The sequence below is a fragment of the Microcaecilia unicolor genome, chromosome 5 (genome assembly GCF_901765095.1).
Source record: "Microcaecilia unicolor chromosome 5, aMicUni1.1, whole genome shotgun sequence".
In the NCBI taxonomy this organism is placed as follows: Eukaryota; Metazoa; Chordata; class Amphibia; order Gymnophiona; family Siphonopidae; genus Microcaecilia; species Microcaecilia unicolor.
The window spans coordinates 320027194-320052643 of NC_044035.1; the positions used below are offsets into that span (position 1 = coordinate 320027194).

General features: G+C 42.1%; 1 protein-coding gene across 3 annotated transcripts in view; it reads left to right on the plus strand.

Annotated features, from left to right (window-relative positions):
- Positions 1–25450, plus strand: part of DPY19L3 (dpy-19 like C-mannosyltransferase 3) — a 114488-nt gene that overhangs the window by 80784 nt on the left and 8254 nt on the right. For all 3 annotated transcript variants that reach the window (XM_030202553.1, XM_030202555.1, XM_030202554.1), the window contains 3 exons: positions 4084–4140; positions 9289–9371; positions 24456–24588. In XM_030202553.1, coding sequence (XP_030058413.1) covers positions 4084–4140; positions 9289–9371; positions 24456–24588 — 273 coding nt within the window. The remainder of the gene's footprint in view (positions 1–4083; positions 4141–9288; positions 9372–24455; positions 24589–25450) is intronic.

A 25450-nucleotide genomic window follows, 5' to 3' on the forward strand; every position in this document is an offset into this window, starting at 1 on the left:
TCTGATAACGTATTTAAGGGGCCCTTTTACTAAATAGTATTAGGCGCTAAAATCCACCTAACAACTTGAAATGATGAACCTAGGATGCGCTCAGGCGTCCTGCAGTAATTTCTAAACATTCGCATGCTAACATAGTAGATGACAGCAGAAAAAGACCTGCACGGGCCATCCAGTCTGTCCAACAAGATAAACTCATATGTGCTACTTTTTGTGTATACCCTACCTTGATTTGTACCTGGGCACAGACCGTATAAGTCTGTCCAGCACTATCCCCGCCTCCCAACCACCAGCCCTGCATACTAAAAGTGGCAACATTAGCGCATAGACCTTAATACAAAAAATTAGGAAGCCAGCCATTTTGGGCCAGATTCTATATATGGCACCTAAAGAATCCGCGCAGAAAACATTTCCGCGTAAGTGTATTCTGTAAGCAGTGCCTAGATTTAGGCGCAGTTTATAGAATACGCTTAGTTGATATCCTAGCGCCTAAAACTACGTTCATCCATTTACGCCAACAAAAACATAGCATAAATCCCTGCGTGTAGATTTAAGCGCAGAGGGCCATATTGTATAACAACGTGCACAAAGTTTGAAACACCCATTTCCCCACCCATAACCATGTCCCTTTTTGCCTGCATACATTAAAATTTAGGCACAGTGCGTTATAGGCAGCAAGCTCTGGAACACCCTACCACAATCGATTCGTATAGTCAATGATCATCTACCCTTCCGGAAACTACTTAAAACTCACCTTTTCAAGCAAGCCTACTCATACTACTGTAAGCCACATTGAGCCTGCAAATAGGTGGGAATATGTGGGGTACAAATGCAATAAATAATAATAATATGACTTAAATTAGAAATCCATCTGCGATACCTGGATCTGACTACTTAGCAGAACTTAATATGTTTTGGGGGTTTTTTCCTTTTGAATTCATCCTTCTCCGAACCATTATTATACATTCTTTCTTTTTCACAACACTTTACCCAACTTACACCCTCTTCCGTTCCTTACCTCTACCACCTTCCTCCCTTTCCTTTCTTAGTCCACCTCTTTATATATTATATTCAAACGTTTTATCCATTTTGTGCTATCTTGTAAATTTGTTTTATTATGTAAGCCGCATTGAGCCTGCTACAGGTGGGAAAGCGCAGGTTATAAATGTTACAATACAATACAGAATGCACTTAGGGAGTTGTGCACGTAAATTTGAATTGTAAATTAGTGCTCATTATTGCTTGTTAAGTGCTGTTAACAACGCTGATTGGCTTAAACCAAATTAACTTACACGCGCTGTTAGAGAATACACTTGGATTTTGGTGCAGAACTCTAGGCACGCTATATAGAATCCAGGGGTTTAGGGCTGCGGTAAAAATGGTCTTAGCGCACAGGAAAGCCTTTTTTTGCAAACGTTTCGCACATTAGGGCTTAATACCCTTTAGTAAAAGGGCCCCCTAGTTACCAATGACTGGGGTTAACAGTAAATTAACACGTGTTAATGGTAGTCTACATTGATAACGTCCTCCCCCACCCCCCCAATCTGTAAACATTTGCTGTGTGAGCTGCTCTATCAGATATTTATACTCTGCAAGAAAGGATTACTTTTAATTTTGGAGTTAATTCTGTTACCTACAGCCTGTATTTGCCCGGGGTCCTGTACTGGAGTGATAATCCTCTTCCAGGATCAATGTAGCTGAACTGAAATGTGCACGTTCATTTCCATCATGAACATAACATCGAATGTTAAGGGAAATTGGCTGACTAAAAATTTCCTACCCTTTCCCCTGATAAAAGCATGTATGGGGTTCAACAATGTGTACTTTGAGCCACAGGAAAAGTAGACAGGCTTGGAAGCAACAACTTGTGTGTCTGTATTTTCAAAAATTGCACACATTGGGGTGATTCTATAAGGAGCCATCTAGTTCTAGGCGGGAGGAAGTATTCTAGTCATTTATGAGCATAAGTGTTCTCTTACAGAATACCTACTAGTAGAAAAGTATGTGCTATGCTTTGATGGCGTGTACTTTGCTGGTGGAAATGTGCATGGGTGGAGTTTAGGCAGATCACACATGTACGTGCATAAGTTTTATAATCTGTTTATGTTCATGCATGCATACATCTAGGCATGGGCATTTACATCAGCTATGGCAGGGGTGGGCAACATGTGGGTCGAATGCGGCCTGCTATTGGATTTTGTGCAGTCCATAAGACCATGGGAAGTATACCCAGAAAATTATGTCTAGGATAAGCAGCATAAAATATATTGTACTGTTTTGGGTTCTTGCCAGGTACTTGTAACCTGGATTGGCCACTGTTGGAAACAGGATGCTGGGCTTGATGGACCTTCATTCTGTCCCAGTATGACAACACTTATGTGCTTATAAAATGTCAATAATCAGAGTTTTGGCAATTTTAAATACTGTATTTTGAAAATGGCCACTCTAGCAATTTGTTTCTATTGCCTTTAGTTAAATTTTTATTACTTATTTATTTATCACAGAAGATCCATGGAGCTCTGTGCATTTCCAGTTCCAACATAATGTAACGTTGTGGCCTGCTAGGGATAGTACTGACATTTATGCGGCCATCTATGTTTAAAGGTTGCCCACCCCTGAGCTACAGGATTGGTGTAAATGGTCACATACTCTGCCACTTACATTAGTATTCTGTAAAGAAGGGTGAGCGTGTTCTTTTCTTTATGATGTAAGCTTATGAAAGGCACCATAACCATTGCCTATAGTAATGCAGAATTTCCCCCAGAGTTCACAGCTGAAAAGTACCTGCAGAAAAAGAGGCAGATCTTTATAGGGACTCTTTCCCTTGACAGTTTTCAAAGGGATAGTATACAGAAGTGGTGCAAAGGTCAAGGGTAAAGGTACATATGGACTTTGCAGCCATTTAAAATGGCTTCTTATTGAAAAGTACTAATCATTAACAAAACATTATTCTAATATGCAATGTGAGTGGAAATCGGACCTTTGAAGATGTACTAAGAGTTGGGAAAGAACACATACTGTAGTTTCATATTGTTAGAAGAACTTGCATCTGATTCAAGAAAGAGCTAGCAGGTGGGTTTTCTTGTTTCCAACTTGAAAATGAGATCATTAAAAAGAAAATTGGTAAGACTCGATCTAAGTCTATCCTGGCTGGAGTTTCATGATTAAGACTAACCATTTAAAATAGATTTAAGGGCCACCCCACCTCCACCCCATTCAAGCCATAACATTCTGTCTTGTGGTGCAAGGAGTCTCATGGACTGGGTCGACGGGTTGGGCACACCTTGCAGAGATGACTGAATTTATTCCCAATAGGATAGTTCTGATGGATTGTCTCAGAAGACATCTTAAGGGGTATCATGCAGCCCTAAAAAGTTCAGTATATTCTCTGTCTCCTAGCAGATGGTAGATGGAATGTACAGCTTCCTACTGGGTGCTTCTCAGCCAGCTCCTGACCCAGTTCAAGCTGGGTGTCAGTTGAGCAGGGGGTTCCTCTTGGAGGATTTTAGCTCCTTTTTCTGTTGTAAATTTGGCTGGAGCTGGATGACACCCTGTGGTGCCAGGTCCCCACTCGTGTGCCTGCTTCAGTCTTGCGTGTTGACCAGAGAAAGCAAAGTTGCTCACTTGGAACAGGTGTTTCCATAGAAAGCAAGATTAACCAGGCACACAATCCCACCCCCTTCCTGAGAGTTGATTATGAGCTTTAAACAAACTGAGGAGGCTGAGAGGACTGCTATGTGTGGGAAGTATTGTACATGATCAGAGGTTTACCCTAGTTCTGAAATCTGGGACAGCTGTTTTGTCCTGTTGCCATCAAATGACATCACCCTGATTAATCCTGCTGTCTACGGAGCACATCTGTTACAGGTAAATAATTTTGCTTTTGTAACAATCATTCATTTTGTAACCAGACATTCTTTTTAATTTTTTCTAAGCAGCCTTCCTGACTGGTAATTTTTTTAACCTGCTTGATTGTTATCATTTCTTAATCACAGTCAAATAGATGAACTTTTGGAAAATGTAGATTAAACTGTTTATTTATAGATGAAACTAAATACAGTTTCTTTTTTTTTGTCTCCCCTGCAGATAAAAGTGATCAGATATTCAGTACCCATCTTGATAATTCTTTATCTTTATTATAAGGTAAGGACTGATTCTAGTGACTGGGGGCCCAATTCACAAATTAAATGCTTTTTTTTTTTGTCCTGTGGCTAGGGGAAATTTATGGATACTGAAGATTACATTTTCATAAAAATGAACTACACTTGATATATATACTAAAATATAGGTTTAAAATATTTATTACCAGTATTTGAGTATATTTAATTTGAATTCCCTCATGCTTATGAATTTAAGCTTTACACTGCTGAGGACCTCCTTCATCAAATATTAAATTACTCTTCTGTACAATCCAAAATAGATGACTTAGGCAGAGTGCCTCCTTTATATTTTATATAATTGCAATTTTATAAACATTTTTAGAATGTAAAATGGCTTTTTATAAAGTACCTCAGTGGTTACACATGTAAAAGTGTGCACATAAGAATATAAGCGTTGCCATACTGGGACAGACTGAAGGTCCATTAAGCCCAGTATCCTGTTTTCAACAGTGGCCAATCCAGGCAAGATCCCAAAAGAGTAAAAACAGATTTTATACTGCTTGTCCTAGAAATAAGCAATGGATTTTCCCAAGTCCATCTTAATACAGTGACAAGAAAGCATATTCTTCTGTGGTAGAGTGTGGATGGAGCATGGGTAGAGTCGCAATTTACGTGCATACTTTATACCCTAATATTTATGCCTGCTCTCAATCAGGCTTAAATATCCATGGCTTCAAATAAGCCGTATGTTTTGGTGGTTTATCCCTAATATTTTGTAAAGACACCTAGATTTCTATTAAATAAGGTAAAAATGTCTTTCACACATAGGTGACCTGTTATAAAATTCCCTCCCATATCATCACATAATGGAAACATTGAGATTTGCAAAACTGCAACCTGGTCATCATATCACAACTACCTTGATCAGAATTTGGTTGGAGTCTAGAATCCATCTCCACCCTCCTAGGCTTATTTTTGTTCTGTTCCAGGCTGCACCCACCCAACAGGATTGTACAGTGGTGGAAATAAGTATTTGATCCCTTGCTGATTTTGTAAGTTTGCCCACTGACAAAAGACATGAGCAGCCCATAATTGAAGGGTAGGTTATTGGTAACAGTGAGAGATAGCACATCACAAATTAAATCCGGAAAATCACATTGTGGAAAGTATATGAATTTATTTGCATTCTGCAGAGGGAAATAAGTATTTGATCCCCCACCAACCAGTAAGAGATCTGGCCCCTACAGACCAGGTAGATGCTCCAAATCAACTCGTTACCTGCATGACAGACAGCTGTCGGCAATGGTCACCTGTATGAAAGACACCTGTCCACAGACTCAGTGAATCAGTCAGACTCTAACCTCTACAAAATGGCCAAGAGCAAGGAGCTGTCTAAGGATGTCAGGGACAAGATCATACACCTGCACAAGGCTGGAATGGGCTACAAAACCATCAGTAAGACGCTGGGCGAGAAGGAGACAACTGTTGGTGCCATAGTAAGAAAATGGAAGAAGTACAAAATGACTGTCAATCGACAAAGATCTGGGGCTCCACGCAAAATCTCACCTCGTGGGGTATCCTTGATCATGAGGAAGGTTAGAAATCAGCCTACAACTACAAGGGGGGAACTTGTCAATGATCTCAAGGCAGCTGGGACCACTGTCACCACGAAAACCATTGGTAACACATTACGACATAACGGATTGCAATCCTGCAGTGCCCGCAAGGTCCCCCTGCTCCGGAAGGCACATGTGACGGCCCGTCTGAAGTTTGCCAGTGAACACCTGGATGATGCCGAGAGTGATTGGGAGAAGGTGCTGTGGTCAGATGAGACAAAAATTGAGCTCTTTGGCATGAACTCAACTCGCCGTGTTTGGAGGAAGAGAAATGCTGCCTATGACCCAAAGAACACCGTCCCCACTGTCAAGCATGGAGGTGGAAATGTTATGTTTTGGGGGTGTTTCTCTGCTAAGGGCACAGGACTACTTCACCGCATCAATGGGAGAATGGATGGGGCCATGTACCGTACAATTCTGAGTGACAACCTCCTTCCCTCCGCCAGGGCCTTAAAAATGGGTCGTGGCTGGGTCTTCCAGCACGACAATGACCCAAAACATACAGCCAAGGCAACAAAGGAGTGGCTCAGGAAGAAGCACATTAGGGTCATGGAGTGGCCTAGCCAGTCACCAGACCTTAATCCCATTGAAAACTTATGGAGGGAGCTGAAGCTGCGAGTTGCCAAGCGACAGCCCAGAACTCTTAATGATTTAGAGATGATCTGCAAAGAGGAGTGGACCAAAATTCCTCCTGACATGTGTGCAAACCTCATCATCAACTACAGAAGACGTCTGACCGCTGTGCTTGCCAACAAGGGTTTTGCCACCAAGTATTAGGTCTTGTTTGCCAGAGGGATTAAATACTTATTTCCCTCTGCAGAATGCAAATAAATTCATATACTTTCCACAATGTGATTTTCCGGATTTAATTTGTGATGTGCTATCTCTCACTGTTACCAATAACCTACCCTTCAATTATGGGCTGCTCATGTCTTTGTCAGTGGGCAAACTTACAAAATCAGCAAGGGATCAAATACTTATTTCCACCACTGTATCTATGTTCTAGGTTAATTGGTTCCTGGTTAGCCTTGCCTGTTGCAAGTCCCCGTTGATTGACTGTCTTTTTTTTTGGGTGAAATTGTTAGCAAGGGATTCCCATATGTATGTATGTATGTATGTTTGTTAAAATTTGATATAATTGCCTTTTTATTTTTTTTACAAAGTAAATTCAAAGTGATTCACAAAACCACAAATGATAAAAGAAAAGAACTCGATGAAACTATAGTAAAGTATTCAATCATTCCAAGAGAAAACTACATTCATGCCATCGGTGCTGTATTGTACTGTGTTCCTAGCTATTCTCTGACCAGAACAAAGCTGTGAAAAAATAAGTCTTACGGTTAACCTTAAAAATCTGTAAAAAAAAAAAAAAAGATTTTTACCAGACTGCAAGAGGTAAGCTGTTCCATAAAATGGGGGCTACAAAATAGAACACGCTCCTCCAGGTAGATTCCCAGTATGCTTTAGATGGGCTAGGTAATACATGTCTATAATCATTTACAGAGTGTAAATACCGAGCAGGAGAATATAGAATGGTCAACCTAGATAAATAATCTGGGATATGCCAGACCGTAATGCTTTGAAGGTGAAAGTGAGAATCTTGAACTGAATCCTGAACTCTGTTGACAACCAATGTAATTTCTGAAAAAGGAGAGAAAAGTGATCCCAATGACAAGCAGAGCAAAGTGCCTGAGCTGCTGTGTTCTGCAAGGTCTGAAGTCTCAAGTTCTATTTTGGGAGCCCAGCATAGACAGCATTGCAGTAATCTAAATGAGAGCCCACAAATGCATAAAACAAAATATGAAGAGAATCGAAATCTAACATATGACATACTGAGCAAATACTACATAGGGCAGGAAAACCTGATTGTAATACTAAAGAAAGTTGTGCAGAAAATGATAATTTGGATATATGAACTGATTAAAAGGACAAATTGAGGAACCAAAAAGAACAGGGATCTTAGGGGGAAAAGATTGACCAGTTATCCAGCATGCTGTAGTTTTCTGTGCCTTAAGAGCTGTATGTTGTTGATATAACCAACCAGCAACCTTATCCAAGCAATTTTGTAGCAATGACAGATCTGGATTAATATTTGAAGTGTAATGAATGATAAAAATATTGTCTGGTTATAAATATGTACTTAGACCCAAGAACTGAATTAGTGCAGCCAAGAGATTTAAATAGATATTAAAAAGAAGCGGAAATAGTATGGAGTCCTAAGGGACTCCAAAAGGTAGAGAATAGGTGTCAGAGTGAGTGGAAGTTAACTGAACCCTAAAGGACTGGTTATCGAGAAATGATGTAAACCAATTTAGCACCAAGCCTGATAAACCAATATTGGATAAACGTTTAAGTAGGAGGCTGTGGTCAATAACATCAAATGCAGCAGATAAATCTAAAGATATTGCAAGAGCTATATACCCCTCATCAAGCTTCTAATAGATCTCACTCAGCAATGCTGTAAACACAGTCTCGGTACTAAAATCCTGTTGAAACCCTGACTGTTGGGGAAGCAATATTGATGTAGCCTGTATGTGTGCTTGAAGTTATATAAAAACAATATTTTCTATCAATTTCACAAGGAATGGAAGGTTCTGTGCTGGCGTGTAATTAGAGTGAACCGAAAGATCCAAAGATAATTCCTTAAGGATAGGCCTAATGATTGCAGATTTGAGGCTGGCACTAAACTTTCTGAAAGACTCTGAGAAACAATCTGCTGGTGAGTTTTGTCCTTCTTGTCCTTGGAGAAAGCGAAGTTACTCACCTGTAGCAGATGTTCTTTGATAACAGGAGGTCACACATTACCACATACCCTCCCACCTCCCCATGGAGTTGTATGCCTTGGGCCTATTTTTTTTTATTATTATTATTTTTACTATACTGGTCCTGCACTCTCACGCCTAGCGGGAAGGCACCTGTTCCTGTGCAGTATAGAAAATTCTAGAACATTGGATAGCATCTGTGCTAAGCTCCCATTGGATGACATTATTCATATGTGGTAATGTGTATTTTGCTGTCCTTGCTAGAGGTGAGTAACTTCGCTCTATGGATATTGTAAGTTGAGCTAGTTTTGTATATGTATATGGGCAACTTGCTTGGTAGATCAAACCTCACACTCTATATAAGTAAGGAAAAACAGTTGGAGCTGTATCGTTGGTAGCATCTACCCTTCCCTCATTACAAATTACTTGAATTTTTGCCAGTTGACTGCAGAGTGTAGATGAGGACACAGGACTCCAGTTGCAAACTCTTAGGTCTAATGTGGGGGTCCCCAAACCTTTCAACAGAAGGGTCACATAGGGCATTTCTAATCACTGAAAAGGCAAGTGGTGTTTGCTAAGTTGGTAATCATGCTATATTCCTATCATCTTCAGAACCTGGAAACCCCATTTACCTTGATGTCTTTGCCACTGCCATATATGAAAAAGAAAAGAAAAAAAAGATAACATTTCCTCAATGAACCAGATTCAGCCACAGACAGTGGGTTGTGGACACCTGGTCTAAAGAATGCTACTGGAAACAAACTGGGTTTGGTTACCTTATTCACTTAGAGTTTTGTTTTCTTCAACTTCTAGTATTGGCCAAGAGTGGCAGATGAGATGTCAGAGTTGCGAGAATTCTATGACCCAGACACAGTGGAACTAATGCAATGGATTAAGTAAGAGGATTTTGGACATTTTTCAAGTTTAAACATTAAATGTGACTTCAGTTCATTGTGTTTTGCTCATTCTCTGAGGACAAGCAGGATTTTGTATTATCACAGTTGAGTGATGCATCTGACGTAGCCCAGTGCAGACGCTAACTAGCAAGATTAAGTTAGAACTTTCTAGCATCTTCCCACCACGCATGTGCTGGTGCCTTCCCGCCCAATGTGCAAGCTCAGGTCCCTCAGTCTTTGTTTTTCTATGGAGCAGGGAGGGCACATCTTCATGTTCTCTTCACAGTGCATACAGCTCTATCTTTCGCAATGCCTTCCCGTTCAAGTATTTTTGCTCCTTTTTTGAAATATTTTACATTTTTCTTTATTGTTTTTTATTTCCCTTTATTTTAGTAGGTTTTTTTTTTGGCTCTTCAAGTTTCCTTTATTTTTTGCAAGTTGCTAAGCCCGTTTATTCTGGAGCACCTATCTCAATCTGAATGCTGCCCTTTTTTCTGTTCACAATTGAGGAGTTGAATTTGGCCAATTCCTTTCTCGATGTCCCAGAATAGAAAAGGTGTGCCCAACGTAATCAAGTGATTTCTGAGATCGACCCGCATTCTTGGTGCAGTTGAGGACACAGAGTATGTGGTAGGTCCAACAGGAGAGACTTTTTGGCTCCTCAAAGACTGGTATATCGTCATCATCCCTGGAAGCATCGACCTCGATGACTGCCAATGCTTCAACATCCACTGGGAGTGCATTGGCATCAAGAAGGTCTCCACAGCTCTCAACATCGGGCGCTAAGAGTAGGACCCAGGATAGGTCAGCATCAGACCAGACACAGAGCACATAACCAATGTTGTCCTCATTGGTACTGAAGGACCGTGATGCTGAGCATCAGGGGAAGCCCAAAAAGCCTAAGCATCTGTCCTCATCAACGCTTGGTACTGGGGCCACTGGAGCATCGGCATCACTGGTACCTGAGAAGTGCCAGCACTGGGATGAATGCTCTCCCTCTTTGGAAGATGTGTTGGTGTGCAGATATTCGGGCATCCAGGTCCTCACTACCAGTTCAGCACCAATACCTTGTCAGGCTGCCTTTCTCCCACCTCCCTCGCCTTTGCTGATGCCTTCCTTCAATGAGTGGTTCTGAGACATGCTCGGGGAGGAGCTGGTGCAGCTGCTGCAGCTGCAAACTGCTCAGACATTGTGAGCATTTGCATCAGCTGCAAATCAATCCCAGATTCTTCCTGAGGCACCATCCATGCCTGTGCAGAAATCTTCAGTGCTGGCATCTCAAAGGGTGTTGACGTCAACACATACAGTACTATTCTCGACACCAGGGGAGGAAGTTTCCCTAGAGTCAGAGAGTAGGGCAGTACCTTAGCGCATGGATATGGTTCCACTGAGCTGAGGAAGGTGTAGAATTATTTGGGCTAGTTTGAATACGATGAGGAGTCTGAATGGGACTCGGAAGAGGTCCCTCATTACTTCTCAGAGGAAGTCTTATAGGGTACCGTCTGATCCCTCCCCACTTCAAGAGGGATGGGTCACTCTCTCACTGGTTTTGTCAAGGAGATGGCCTCTGCCATCCCATTTAAGTTAGAGATGGAGTCTCCTCCTAAGGAGAAGGGGCCATGGTACCATTGCACCTGATCATTAAGGATGCACTGACGAAGAACTGGGAATCTTACCTCTCAGTGCAGGTCCCACCTAAGAAGGTGGATATGTAGTTTCATATCCATAAGGCTCCTGGATTTGAGGGGGCCCAACTGCATCACCACGTTCTTGGTTGAATCCACTCTCAAACAAGATAGAAGCTCCAGGACCCATGCCCCAGCACCCCCAGATAGAAAAGTTCAGACACTAGAATCATTTGGGAGGAAATTTTATAGGGCTCGATGCTCATTGCCCATATCCAGTCCTACCAGCTCTACACGAGCCTTTACTTGCAGATTTTGGTCCGCAGAACACTCAGTCTTGCGGGTTCTCTCCCACAGGAGCAGGCCGCAGAGCTTCACCAGTTGGCCAGTAAGCAGCTGGAGTGCAGAAAGTATCTGGGCAGAACTGCATACTATTCCTTTGATGTAGCATCCAGACTCTTCTCCATGGGTGTAGGGATGTGCAGACTGTCATGGCTTTGTGTCTCTGACCTGGAACCAGTGGCTCAGAAGAGGCTGGCAAACGTTCCACGGCGAAGTGACAGTCTGTTTGGAGATAAAGTAGAAGAGATCGCTGACCTCATTAGGAAACATACTGGAGGAGTAGCCTAATGGTTAGTGCAGTGGGCTTTGATCCTGGCAAACTGGGTTTGATTCCTACTGCAGCTCCTTGTGACCTTGGGCAAGTCACTTAACCCTTTATTGCCCCAGGTACCAAAACTTAGATTGTGAGTCCTCTAGGGACAGAGAAAGTACTTGCAGATAATGTGTAGAGTGCTGCATACAAAATGTGTACAGCGCTGAAACCCTTTCCTCATGGAGATTTTCCAGTGGGAGTTAGCGGCCACCCCACTACTCTCAAAAGGTGTAGGTTTATGCTGCCTTTCTGCTCTGCCCAAAACCCTCAGGCCCAGCACTCTTGACCTCTCCAGTCCCACCCACAGAAACTCCCAAGGGATGAGCTTTTGACTGGCTCCAGGAGAGCACAGCTGCATTCAAAGTAACCATCCCAGACAGTTTACCGGTAGGGGGGAGGCTGAATTTTTACCATCACAGATGGCCCCGTCTAACCACTGACTAGTGAGTTCTTCAAATAGTTCATCACAGTTACTCCTTGCATTGGAGGCAAAGACCACCAAGTTGCCCACTGAGAGCATCGTTCATCAGCTCTCGGCACATGCAGGTACTTGTAAAGGAAATCTCCACCCTTCTACAGGCCAGTACAGTTGAACCAGTACTGCAAGAAGAAGAACGGAAGGGATTCTATTCTAGGTACTTCCTTGAGCCAAAAAAGATGGGGGGGGGGGGGGATTTTGTCCCATCCTACACCTTAGGGCCCTGAACAAATTCCTGGTCAAAGAAAAGTTCAGGGTCATTTCCCTGGGCACCCATCTCCCCATGATTTGGGAAAGCAATTTGTTATGCTCTCTGTACTTAAAGGATGCCTATACCAACATTTCGATACTTCCCAGTCACAGGAAGTATCTTAGATTCCGCATAGGGAAATACTACTACCAGGAGCATGTTCTGCCATTTGGCCTTGCGTCAGCTCCCAGGGTGTTAGCAGTTCTAATGGTAGCCGCAGCATAGTTGCGCAGACTGGGAGTATATGTGTTTCCCTGTCTGGACGATTGGCTGGTCAAGATCAAATCACAGGAGGGGCACCCGAGTCAACATGCCTAACTATTCGGGTGCTGAAGCTACTAGGGTTCGTCACAAACTGCCCTAACTACTACTACTACTACTTATCATTTCTATAGCGCTACTGGACGTACGCAGCGCTGTACACTTGAACATGAAGAGACAGTCCCTGCTCGACAGAGCTTACAATCTAATTAGGACAGACAAACAGTCTCATCTTTTCCGAGTGTAGCGATTAAGTACATAGGAGCCTTGCTCAACACATGCCACTCCCTTTGCACTTCTCTATTTGAGAGTGTCCCAGTGGATTCTAGCTTCCTAGTGGTCTCAGACAGCAGGGAATCTAGAGGATGTCATCCACATTCCTCCAGAGTTGACTCATCCTCCTCTGGAATTTAACCATAAGACCACCATTCCAAATTTCTCCTCCTCAGAAGGTGCTAACAATAGATGCATCCAACCTGGAGTGGGGAGCTAATGTAGATTGGCTTCCCACGCAGGGAACTTGGTCTTCTCAGGAAACATCTCCATGTCAATCTTTTTGAGCTGAGGGCCACTTGGAACACTGTAAAAGCTTTCAGAGATCAGCTACAGAACCAAATTATTCTCATTCAGACAGACAACCAGGTTGCAATGTTGTATATAAACAAGCAGGGGGGGTGGTATGGTTCATACCCCTTGCATCAGGAAGCAGTGGGAATGTGGCAGTGGGCCCTCCTTCACGGAATGGACCTTCGAGCCTCATACCACCACAAAGAAACCTAAACTTGTAATGAACACTATATAACTTCCCTCTCTACGATTTCAAATGTGTCTAACATATTTATCTCATTGACAATAGCATCACTCTGTGTTTGTTTCATCACCAGAGGTGGCTATCGCCTCACGGTACTATGTAAGCCACATTGAGCCTGCAAATAGGTGGGAAAATGTGGGGTACAAATGTAACAAATAAATAAATACCTGCCATGAAAGGACAACTGCTTGTTATCACTGTGTAGGAGGTAAACCCATCTCTGTACATCCTGTAGTTGTTCGTTTCATGTAAACAAGCCTTAGCATTCTATCTGGAGCAGACTAAAGCCCATAGGTGGTCCACCCAGCTTTTTGCTTCCTTTGACCCAAACCGAATGGGGCTAGCCATCGGCAAACGCACAATTTCTAATTAACTAGCAGACTGCATCTCCTTTACTTATGCCCAGGCTGGGCTGACTCTAAAGGGTCATGTCACGGCTCATAATGTCAGAGCCATGGCTACATCGGTAGCCCACTTGAGGTCAGCCTCCATAGAGGAGATATGCAAAGCTTAAAATGTGGTCATACATTTGCATCTCATTACTGCCTTGAGTAGGATTCCCAACGTGACAGCCGATTCATTCAGGCAATTGTGAAGAATTTGTTTGGTTGTCTAGAATCCAATTCCACTCCCTTGGCCCAGTTTTCTTTAGTTCCAGGCTGCACCTTCACAACTAGTATGTAAATAGTTTCAGGTTAATTGACTTTCAGCCCAACATTTTGAGTCCTATTATACTAGCATTGTTGTTTTCAGTGAGCCTGGTAGCTAGGGATTCCCAGCTTGGCCTGCTTGTCCTCAGAGAAAGCAAGGCTACTCACCTGTAGCAGGAGTTCTCTGAGAACAACAGGCCAAGTATTCTCACATACCCTCCCACCTCCTCTTGGAGTTGTATTCTTTAGCTTTTGTTAAATGACTGAGGGACCCGCGCTCGTGCATTGGGCGGGAAGGCCACCAGTGCATGCGCGGTAGAACACTGCTGGAAAGTTCTAACTTAATCTCACTTGTCAATGTCCACACTGGACTCCATCGAATCACGTCACTCAGCTGTGAGAATACTTGGCTTTCTATCCTTGGAGAATACCTGCTACAGGTAAGTAACTTTGCTTTCAAGTGTACTAATATTGAGAGCATTTTCTTTGGTACTTTTTCTGCCTTTTCATCAGATATCAAAGAATCCATTACTTTTCATTATTCTTTGTCTTTTTGTGACCAGTTAACTGCTAGAACCTTTCTCCATATGGGCATATCATAGAATACATTCATTCTGATTTAGATAAAAATCAGGAACAGCTGTACGTCCATTAGTTATTTTGGAGCTGGCTAAGAGCTCTGGTCATTGAAGGGCTTACATAAACAAATCTCTCAAACAGCAAAGAGCTCAATTCACTCAGAATTGTGGCTTAGAAAAATTTCTAGTAGATATGTCAGCTTCAGCAAACAAAAATGATGACACTGGGAGGGAAGTGGCGGCATCCACATCGATGGCAGTCTAGCCCGATAGTTCCAATCTCTGAGCAGTAATTCAGTCACATCGGGACCCCCCCCCCCCCCCTCCGTAAAATACAGTGATCCAAAATGTATGGCTGACCCAGTAATGTAAGTAATGAAAGTAAGAGCATGAGAAGTTAAGGAGAAGGCCCAGACTTCTACATGGGGGTCTGGGAGACTAGTTAGTCAGGCCATGTCGCCATCCAGTGTTGGTCATCTGCAGAATCTGGTACTGAACTACAGCAAAGTTCACTGGGTCAAATGGAGGAGACACATAGCTTAAAACATGAGTTTCAAAATGTTTTGTTGAGCTGGCTGGTGAGTTTTGCATGATCTGCAAGGACATTATAGTGAAAATTGATGACAAAAAAAGTAGAGAAGGACCAATGTATGAACAAAACCCAGAGGCAAAGACGGATATAATGCCGTGTTTTGTCACTATGGTGCCTGCTCAGTCAGGCCGTATATCTGGTGTATAGTATTGATAAGCTTATTCAGTCTCTGTGGTTCAAGATATACTCGTATGATACAAGTTAAGCTACTGGCAATGAGGTGGCTCCTGAAGCAGGCATCATAGTGCTGAAACACAGTTCCATGTCGAGTCCATTTGGTTTTTGATTCTCAATAAATTTGTACTAGTTAAGCTACTGGCAATGAGGTGGCTCCTGAAGCAGGCATCATAGTGCTGAAACACAGTTCCATGTCGAGTCCATTTGGTTTTTGATTCTCAATAAATTTGTACTATGTCCATCTTTGCTTCTGGGTTCTGTTCATCCATTGGTCTTTCCCTACTTTTTTGTTTGTTTGTTTGTTTGGCTTTGTCTTTGTAAGGGATTTACCTTTTTCCTGTTCCCTTGAAAATTGATGACACTCATGGTGACCTGTGCAAGCTTGGGACACAGGTGGAAGAAGTGGGAGAGCAGGTTTGAGGAGCACATGGAAAACGTAACTATCCTGCAAGAGAAAGTTAGCTGCCAGAGAGAAGAGAAGCAGGAACTGTGGTTTAAATTGAATGACACTGAAAATCATAGCAGGTGAAACATTGTGGGGCCAATTCTATAAAAGGCACTAAAAATTAGGTGCCCAAAAACTGTGCCCTAAGAATAATAGCATCTGGGCACCCAGATTCTGTTATAGAATAGAACTTGAATTGGCATTTGGGCAGATGGAAATATCAGTACCTAAATGTTGGCACCTAGATGTGTAACTTATGGTATTCCATATGTTTGGCGCCTAAGTGTGTGTCCTGTCTATGTTCTGCCCACATGCACTCACTCTTTGCAGTTAGGTAGCTAAAGCAGTTGGCACTCACTTATAGAATAACACCTAATTGCAATTAGGCACCTAACTTCCATTGTATACTATAGAATTAGAGGGGATGTTCTTCAGAGGGGTGCTTGAAGTTGAGAGGCCAGAAATTGTGGAGGAGGTGGTGCGAGCCTTGTGCCAGGAACTATTGAGGGATGAGATTTCAAGAGAGAAGTTGGCACGTTATGGGTACAGAGTACATTTCAGTTTCAGCCGAAAATATACTGGCATTTTTGTCTGAAATTGAAGCAAGACTAAATAGGGATTTCTGGCTAGTTTCAGTTCCTAAACCAAAATTCAGTCAGTCTCTAATACTGCCGGTTCATTCCCTTTAAAATAAACTTTAATATTGCAAGCTGTATTGACTGCAGGACATGACTGAGGCCTGGCAGACTGTGCTTAATGGGATTAGTGAGAGATGGTCAGTTGTGTTTGACTGTACAGGCGCTGCAGGAATCATTCCAGAAATGGTCTTGCAGAAGCGTAGCCAGTGGCAAGGGACCCCAGATGTTCCAGCATTGGAGATGGTAAAATGCTAATGGCACCTTAGTGGACAATAGTGAGCAGTGGAGTATGGGGGGAGGGAGCGGAACCCAAAGCCACAAAGAATGTTTGTTTTAGCTATGGATGTTCTGGTATATGACAGGGAGACTCAACATTGAACCTGACATTGTGGGGCAGTCCAGTAGGAGAGACTGCAACATTGCAAAGTTGAAGGACCAAGGACCTGGGTGGAAACAGAATTGGCCATGGCCCAGGCTGACAGCCCAGGCTGACTAGGGGGATCTAGAGGGACATTGTGTATTCAAGTGGGCAACTTGCTGGTTTAGATATTTGGGGATAAATTTGACTAGACCTCCTAGATCTTTGTATGTAGCAAATTACACAGCAGTAATTCAACAGATTAAATGAAAATTGGAGAGCTAGGTAAATCTAACAATCTCATGGTTGGGTAAGATTGCAACCTCAAAATGAATGTTCTCCCCAGGGTTGTCGAAGTCCTCCCAGTGGAAGTGTCTAAAAAAGTGTTAATGAACCTGCAAAGAAGGATGTTGGCCTTTTTCTGGGGACTTTAGAAGCCAAAGATATATGAAAGTGGATATAGCCAAGAAAGGGAAATGGGAGCTTTAATCCCAAACCTGTGGTGGTATTATTTGGCCTAGCAAAGCACAGCGAAGGTGACACCAAAAAAAGAAGCTAGATGATGTGTAGTTCATGAAAACATTTTAGTCAAAACATCCAATGATATTATTTGGCCTACCAGGTGAGAGCAACAATGGAATGCAGGTTGGGGAGGAAGGTTTTGGTGCAAATTGAGAGAGCATCGATGGGTCAGTCAAAGTTGGAGGGCATACTTTGGACACCTAGAAAATGTAGAGTGAACTAGGAAGGGTTGCTAATCCCTGTATAGGTTTCACACTGTAGTGTTTTGATCAACGCATTGGTATGAATGGAGGGGCTCTGTCACTATGTGCTCCAATAACTAATATGTATCTTCCCCCCACCCCACCCCACCCCAAAACTGGAGAAGAGCATTTACAATGGGAACAGAAAGGACTGAGGTAGTTAGTACAGGTGTTTGCTGGGAGAATGTGTACTTTACAGGAATGGCAGGCAGAAAATTAGCTAACAGTTCATAAATTCTATATCGAGATGCAGAGTTGACTCTGTTGAAGCTTGATTAAAAGCCAAGTGACAAGAGACTCAGTACTGTAGGATCTATGCAAGGGTACAGGAGCCAACAAGAATCTAATAACCATCTTGTATAGATGCTTAAGAGAGGGGTCTACCCTGCAAAGACTTCATCAGGTACAGTGGAAAAGAGAAATATAGAAACAGAAAAATGAAGACAGATAAGGATCATATGGGCTATCCAGTTTGCCCATCCATGCCATCTACTCTCCTTTTCATTCTCTTAGAAATCCTATATGCTTGTTTCAAGCTTTCTTGAATTCAGATACAGTTTTCATCTCTAATCACCTCTACCAAGAGGCCATTCCACAAATTCACCACCCTTTCCATGAAGAAGTATTTCCTCAGGTTACTTCTGGGTCTCTCCCTTTCACCTTCATACTATACCCCTTCATTCCAGCATTTCCTTTTACTTGAAAGAGACTCGTCTCCTGTGTATTTATGCCACATAGGTATTTAAACATCTTTATCATATTTCTCCTCTCCTGCCTTTCTTTCAAAGTATACCTATTGAGATCTTTTAAGTCTGCCCCCATAAGCTTTATGATTAGGGCCACTGACCATCTTAGTAGCCGCCCTCTGGACTGACTCCATCCTGTTTATATCTTTTTGAAGGTGCGGTCTCCAGAATTGTACACGATATTCTAAATGAGGTTTCACCAGAGTTTTATACAGGGGCATCATCACCTCTTTTTTCCTACTGGCCATTTTTCTTCCTGAACACCCAAGCATCCTTCTAACTTTCGCTGTCGTCATTTCTACCTGTTTGGTCATCTTAAGATCATCACACCCAAGTCCTGCTCCTCATTTTTGCACAAAATTTCTTCACCCCCTAAACTGTGCCGTTCCCTTGGCTTTTGTAGCCCAAAAGCATGACCCCTTTTGTTTTGTTTTTTTAAAGCATTAAATCTAAGCTACCAGATTCCGGACCATTCTTCAATCTTTGCTAGGTCCTTTCTCATATTATCAATACCATAAGGGGTGTCTACCTTATTGCAGATTTTTGTATCATCGACAAAGAAACAAACCTTACCTAGGCCAGGTGTTAGGGGGTGGCAAACAGGGCAATTGCCCTGGCCCCCCAAGCCTGCCTCAAGCTGAAGGAGGCATAGACTGAAGATCAGCTTTCGGGGCCCCTCCCTGGTTTCTCCCCTGGGCCCCTGAATGTCTAACACCAGCCCTGACCTTACCAGACAGCCCTTCAGCAATATTGCTTACAAAAATGTTAAAAAGAACTGGCCCAGGAACTGAACCTTGTGGCACACCCCTGGTAACATCCTTCAGCTCAAAGCTCAAGACATCTCACACATGGAACCAACCCCTATCCTTGGATCACATTTCTGTCTGCAAAGAGGCAGAATTAGGGGTACAGTATACTGATAAAAACAATTGAGGGCAGCCATAGGATTACCAGTGCTGGAAAACAATTATAACTTCCTCTGTAGATGGTACTTGACTCCTATTGTGTGGGAGGACGGCCGCTGTTGGAGGAAATGTGGTAGGGAGGGCACAATGAGACATAACTGATGGTGTTGCCCTAACGTATAAACTTATTGGCAACCCATCTGGTATTGGATTAGGTATTTGATTGGGGTGGAGATTCCCTGGGATCCAAGTATCTTTCTGTTTGACTCCAAGTGGTCGAGGGTTGCAGAGCATTTGGCAGCCGCTTGGAAGCAAGTGTCCTCTCCTTTTAGTGAAGTGGCTGGCCAAAATGTGGGACCTTTATAATATGGAAAGGCTGACAGCAAGGTGTAGGAAGCGCATAAATAAATTTGTTAAAGTGTGAGTACTATTCCTTAAGGTATACACAGCCCCAACGTAAATTGATGTTTGAGTCTTAGGTAGCCCGCACCAGGAGTGCTACAATTACAGGGTGGGGGTGAAAAATTACATAAAATCAAGAGAGTATTAGGAACTAAGAAGAAGAAAGTGGGGTATATAGTCCTGAAGCGTTATGTTATGGTTAGACCAGTGTAATTGCTATTTAGCATGTTGTTGGTATTGCTTTGCCAGTCTTCAAAATGTACTTATTATGTCTTGAATAACATCATTAAAAAAAAAAAATAATCACATGTAGACATGGCTCAGAGCCCATGCTGAGGTTTGGAAAAGCAAATGTGATCTTTTATGCTGGACCCTGCTCTACTACATAAATTATTATTAGCATCATTACAATATGCATGGCCTTAATTGTCCCTTGTCAGACATGTGGAGTCATTCTCTTGAAGTCATCAACATCTGGAATTGGGAAGAATTCACTGAGCGTGCTTCCATCATGATGTCAGTATGAGCTAGAAACAAAAAGCCAATATCCCTTGCCCAGAGTTCATTGACCATGTTGCCTCATTTAATTATGCTCAAAAAACTTTTATCCACCAATATCAATACCCAGCTCCAAACAATATATCAGTTCATCTTATACATAATATTTATGTTAGTAGTACTGGATCTATCAGATACTCATGTCACCACCATTCCGGCTCAATAAATCAAATCAAGCCAAGCACTGCTTTATAGTGAGCATGTATTCGTCATCGATCCACTTTTTATCATTTTTTTAAAGCTATTTTTTCAATAAGTCTTTCAAGTATCAAACTTCATTCAAAATTCAATTACTTAGCTCAAAAAAGCTTTTTTTCTTTACTCCTCGATTTTTCCATCTTACACTACGGAGACTTCTTAAGCTTCCTATTAGGAAGAAAGCTATCTTAGAAGTTATAGAATGGTGTAGAGGATACAGGATGCTCACACAGGGGCAGCCTAAGACAGTCTGCCCCCCCCCCCCCCAAAATCGGATATCTCCTCCCGTCCTTACTTCCCCAAATTTACCTTTTCTGGCTTTCCAAAAGTCGGGGCGGCAGCAGTTCCCATATGCTGCCCTGCTGCTGGTCCCTTCTCTCTACTGCAGCCTGCCCCACCTCCAAGGAAACAGGAAGTACATCCGAGAGTCCACCACACTAACCACTAGGCCACTCCTCCATTTTCAAACAGGAAAAATATTGAGATTTCCTGTTTGAAAATACATGAGGACATTCTTGTGCTGAAAACATCCAAAATGAACAGTCATTTTCCAAAATGAAACATTCAAAGTATGAACGCCAAAATGTCAGGCACAAAAATGTCTGTTGGTAGCATTTGTGCAAAAATGGTCACTTAGACATCCATGCAGAGCAGATGGGCAGCCTGGTGGTCAGTATAGTGGACTTTACAACGGGATCCAGGTACAAATCTCACCTCGATTCCTTTATATGTTTATTGTGAGCCCTCCAGAAACAGATAAAAACTTACAATACCTAAAAGTACATCACTACAATAGTGATCATGCTTGCAGGTATCTTAGAAATTCAGATACAGTAGGTATTTCTGTTTTCCAGGAGGGCTCACATATTTGTACAGAAATAAGAGTTAAAGTGGGAGTTACACCTGGGTCCTGTTGTTCAAAGTCCACTGAACTGACTACTAGGCTACTTTTTTCACTTGCTGTTTTATTAGGAATGGCCATAATACTTGAAGCTGTCATAGTGCCTGGTATCCACCGTCGCTTTCACTTATTAGGGGGGGTAGGAGGGATCAGTAACCACTGGGAGATTAAGGAGCGGTCATGCCTTCGTCCCTCCAGTGGTCAGCTGCTCAATCAAGGCAGTGTTATAGCCAGGTGGCCAATTCTAGGTGGACCTTCTCCCAAGGTGGATGGCCATGCAGTTCTCTCTTCCCTCTCCATCCTTGGCTTCTCAAATATAAATACCTGAGCTGACGGAGATGCCAAGCCCCGCCAGCCAAAGACTTCTCCTGCCCGAGTCGTGCTTGCAGCAGCACTTATTCAGCAGGTGCGCTTTGCTGCTAATGTCAGCTCTCCTGCGCATGCTCAGACCTGAACTTAGCATGTGTGAGAGAATTGGCCTTAGTGGCAAAGTGCGCCTGCTGAGTAAGTGTTGCTGCAGGCGCAACTCAGACAGGAAAGGTCTGAGGCTAGTGGGGCTTGGCATCCCCTTCTGCCAGGAAAGCAGAGAGGTCCCGAGCTAAAAATGAGTCCCCCTGTGGCTACACCACCGAATCAGGGCACCTTTTTGTACCCTGGATTGATTGAAACAGGTCTAGATAAAAACATCCTTCTTTTTTGCCATGGCCGTTTCTTCCCATTCCATTATCATTGAAAAACGTCCTCTCTTTGGGCCCTTCCTAGTCCTACCCAAAACACACACGCCTCCTTGGTATTTGGATGAACTGCAGTGTAAAACGTCCAAATTCTGCCTTTTCGAAATCATGACTTGGACATTTTTGGCAGATGGATGCTTTGAAAATGAGCACCAAATTGTAGTACCTTTTTTTCCTTAAATCAGAATTACCTGAAGCTGTTGAACGTGAGTTTTGGAGACCATATAAGTCTGTTCTTCAAATCTCTGCCAGGAAATGAGGATGATACCAGAACAGATAATACACTGAGTCATTTACTCCCTTTTTTCCCCCCATTCTATCTCTACTTCAGGAAGCAGGTAAAAGCTTGGCTCTTCAACCAGGCCTTTAATGGAAGAAGAAACTAACTTGTTAGTCTCACACACACACAAGGAGTGACAAGGGCTGCATATACTGCAGCAGGACATATTTATCCACTTCTACCCTAGCTGAGATAATATTTAACTATCTCTCTGACCTCATGTGCAACTTTCTTTAAATTAGTCACCTTACTTTCTAACTCTTCTTGCACTCTTACCTGTCTATATGTTCCATCTTTGCTTTACCCTTCACTATCAGTTAAAATGTTCTATTACGTATTGTGTTTACATTGTTAGTATACTATGCCATACTTTATTGTTATTTGAATATTTTTACTGCTGTAATTGCCTGTTGCTCATCAATTCTTACTGTATACCACCTTGAGTGAATTCCTTCAAAAAGGTGGTAAATAAATCCTAATAAATAAATTCTTTTGGCATTCTTTGTCTCTTAATGAAAGAGACCTGGTGCCCAAGGCTCCCTACACACTCAAAGTATCATCAAAGCCAGCAGAAATTCATAGCAAATACATTTTAACTTATTTTGTAAATAATATTACATTTTTTATGCTCTTGTGTTTAGACGTTTTGAATTCTTTAGACTGTTATTCTTGCATTATTTATGTACTTTAAACTATAATAAACTTAAGTTCCTATATTATATCAGAATGCTCAGTTTATCCATTAGCACAGCAGTAATTAACTGGTTGAAGTTCAGAACTTCAAAAGTAAATGATTATTTGTTCAGAATGCTAGCTGGCCTGCTTGGAATAGCATTTAAATTTCATAATGTAAATCAGCTTGACCTGTAAGTCCTTGTCATTATTCAGTGACATTTCTTACAGGATGAATTGTTTGCAGGTTGAGCAGCCTAGTATCGAGCTTGGCAGAAATCTATAAAAACAAATTATCCTTTCATTATATACACCATTTGTTCAGGCATTTGTAAAAATTGCTTCATTTTCCTATAATAGAGAAGTGTCAATGAGAGGCTTTTGAAGCACATTAGTTTTATAATATACAGACTATAGCCTTTGATGACTCTAAGGGGGGGGGGGGGGGACAGAATTAGAAAGAGTAGTGTTGCATCAAAGTATCCACATCAAATTCTGGCCTGTCAGTTGCATATTTCCTTCAGGGTTTTGGCTATTTAAAAACATGGAAGGAGCATAAAAGATTTTGTTTTTCGAAATCAGAGTAAAACTGTCTGCATATGTTTTGTGTGTGTGTGTGTCTTAAAAATAACGGTTTTGCCCTGCATAGACATTGATATGCACTGCAATACACTTTGAAAATTTTTTTGATTACAGATGAGTTAAGAAATATGTATTTCTCACCAGGAATTAGCAGCATGTAATACATATTTGCACATTATCACATTGTGCTTCACTGGGAAGCTGAATGAAAGACTGTTAATTTAGCATACAATATTCCAGCAAATTAGAAATGTAATTCAAATCTGGTTAAACTGTCCTGTCATTTTCCAGCACAGATAGAACTTGGGTCTACTTTACTCTATCATTTTTCTTATTCAATCTAGCCATTTAGATGGGCACCGTGCAAAATACAGGAGCAGCGATAGTCAGGATTCCAACTGCCAAGGCTGGTGATCAATCAAAGCCATGTCAGAAAAGTATGAGAATACTAGTGCAGAGGCATTGTGAGTCTGTGTTCATGTCTATGTGCTCTCATAATATTGTTTATGAAATCATTATGTATGTTAAGAATTTACAGTCCCTTGAAATTTGGATGGTAGACACAAATAACTGAATTTAGTGCCCATGTCAAATAGACTGAAAAGGGTGTCGGAGTGGCTCTCCAAATTCAAGGGGTAAAATTAACACCAAGTACTACTTTGGTAGTATATGCGACAATACATTGAAACCATGTAGTCTGCATTTTTGCCTGTGCTTTCTGCTTTTCTTGCCTTGCTCTGGGGAAAATGCTGGAATGTATACTTGTCAGTTATCTCCCCAATGTAAGCACAAAGAATTTCTCATCAAGGTACCCATTTGTTTAGGTCAAACACTCCCAAAAATGCAGTGTTTGCTGGGAGCATGCAGCTTTTAGCAGGCGTCAAGCTTTGTACTGGAAGAATCTTAACTAACCATCCACATTACGAAGACAAAAGCCTGAGAGAGAGAACCAAACAGGTGAGATGTTTTGTAGCTACCTTTTACAATGTTTATCTTTTTTTTTTTTTAATTTTGCTCACACCTTTTTCAGTAGTAGCTCAAGGTGAGTTACATTCAGGTACACTGGATATTTCTCTGTCCCAGGAGAGCTCACAGTCTAAGTCTGTACCTGAGGCAATGGAGGGTTAAGTGACTTGCCCAAGATCGCAAGGAGCAACAGTGGGATTTCAACCGGCCACCTCTGGATTTCAAGACCGCTGCTCAAACCACTAGACCACTCCTCTTCAGAATAATTAAAGAGAGTGCTTGTCTTTCAGATATGGAAAGGCCTGAATGGGGATGAAAAATGCAGAAAAGCGTAGGCTTGCACGCTGCCTGATTCCTTAAAGCAGCATTATTAGTTACAGTTTAAGATAAGTCAGCTAGCTGGCAAACTAAAGTCATTATGATCTTCTTTATTATTTGTCAGAGTAGCTGTTAGTCTGTAAAAGTTTTGAAGGTTCCTCTCTATTATCACCATGGGTCTAAGTAAATTGGGACCTTGCTATGCTGATCCACCTGAATCCCATGCAGACATTACTCTGATACACAAACACAGCCTGAACAATTTAAGAGCAGAATTAACTTGTGTGCAGTGATGCCTAGAGGGCCAAATTGAGGGTCGGGTTCCAAAGGCATTGAGGCCTCGAGCTCAGGTGACCCAATGAAAGTATATCTGTAGGGGGGGGAGTGGGCAGGAGTATAAAATGGGGGGGGGGGAATCCCCAAGTGATTCAATTAAAAACTCATGGCATCAGATCCTCAACTGGTTCCAGTTGAGTTGGAAGAAAGAAGAGCAGGAGAGAACTTGGGTATGCAAAGTAGACTTGGGTGAAGAGAG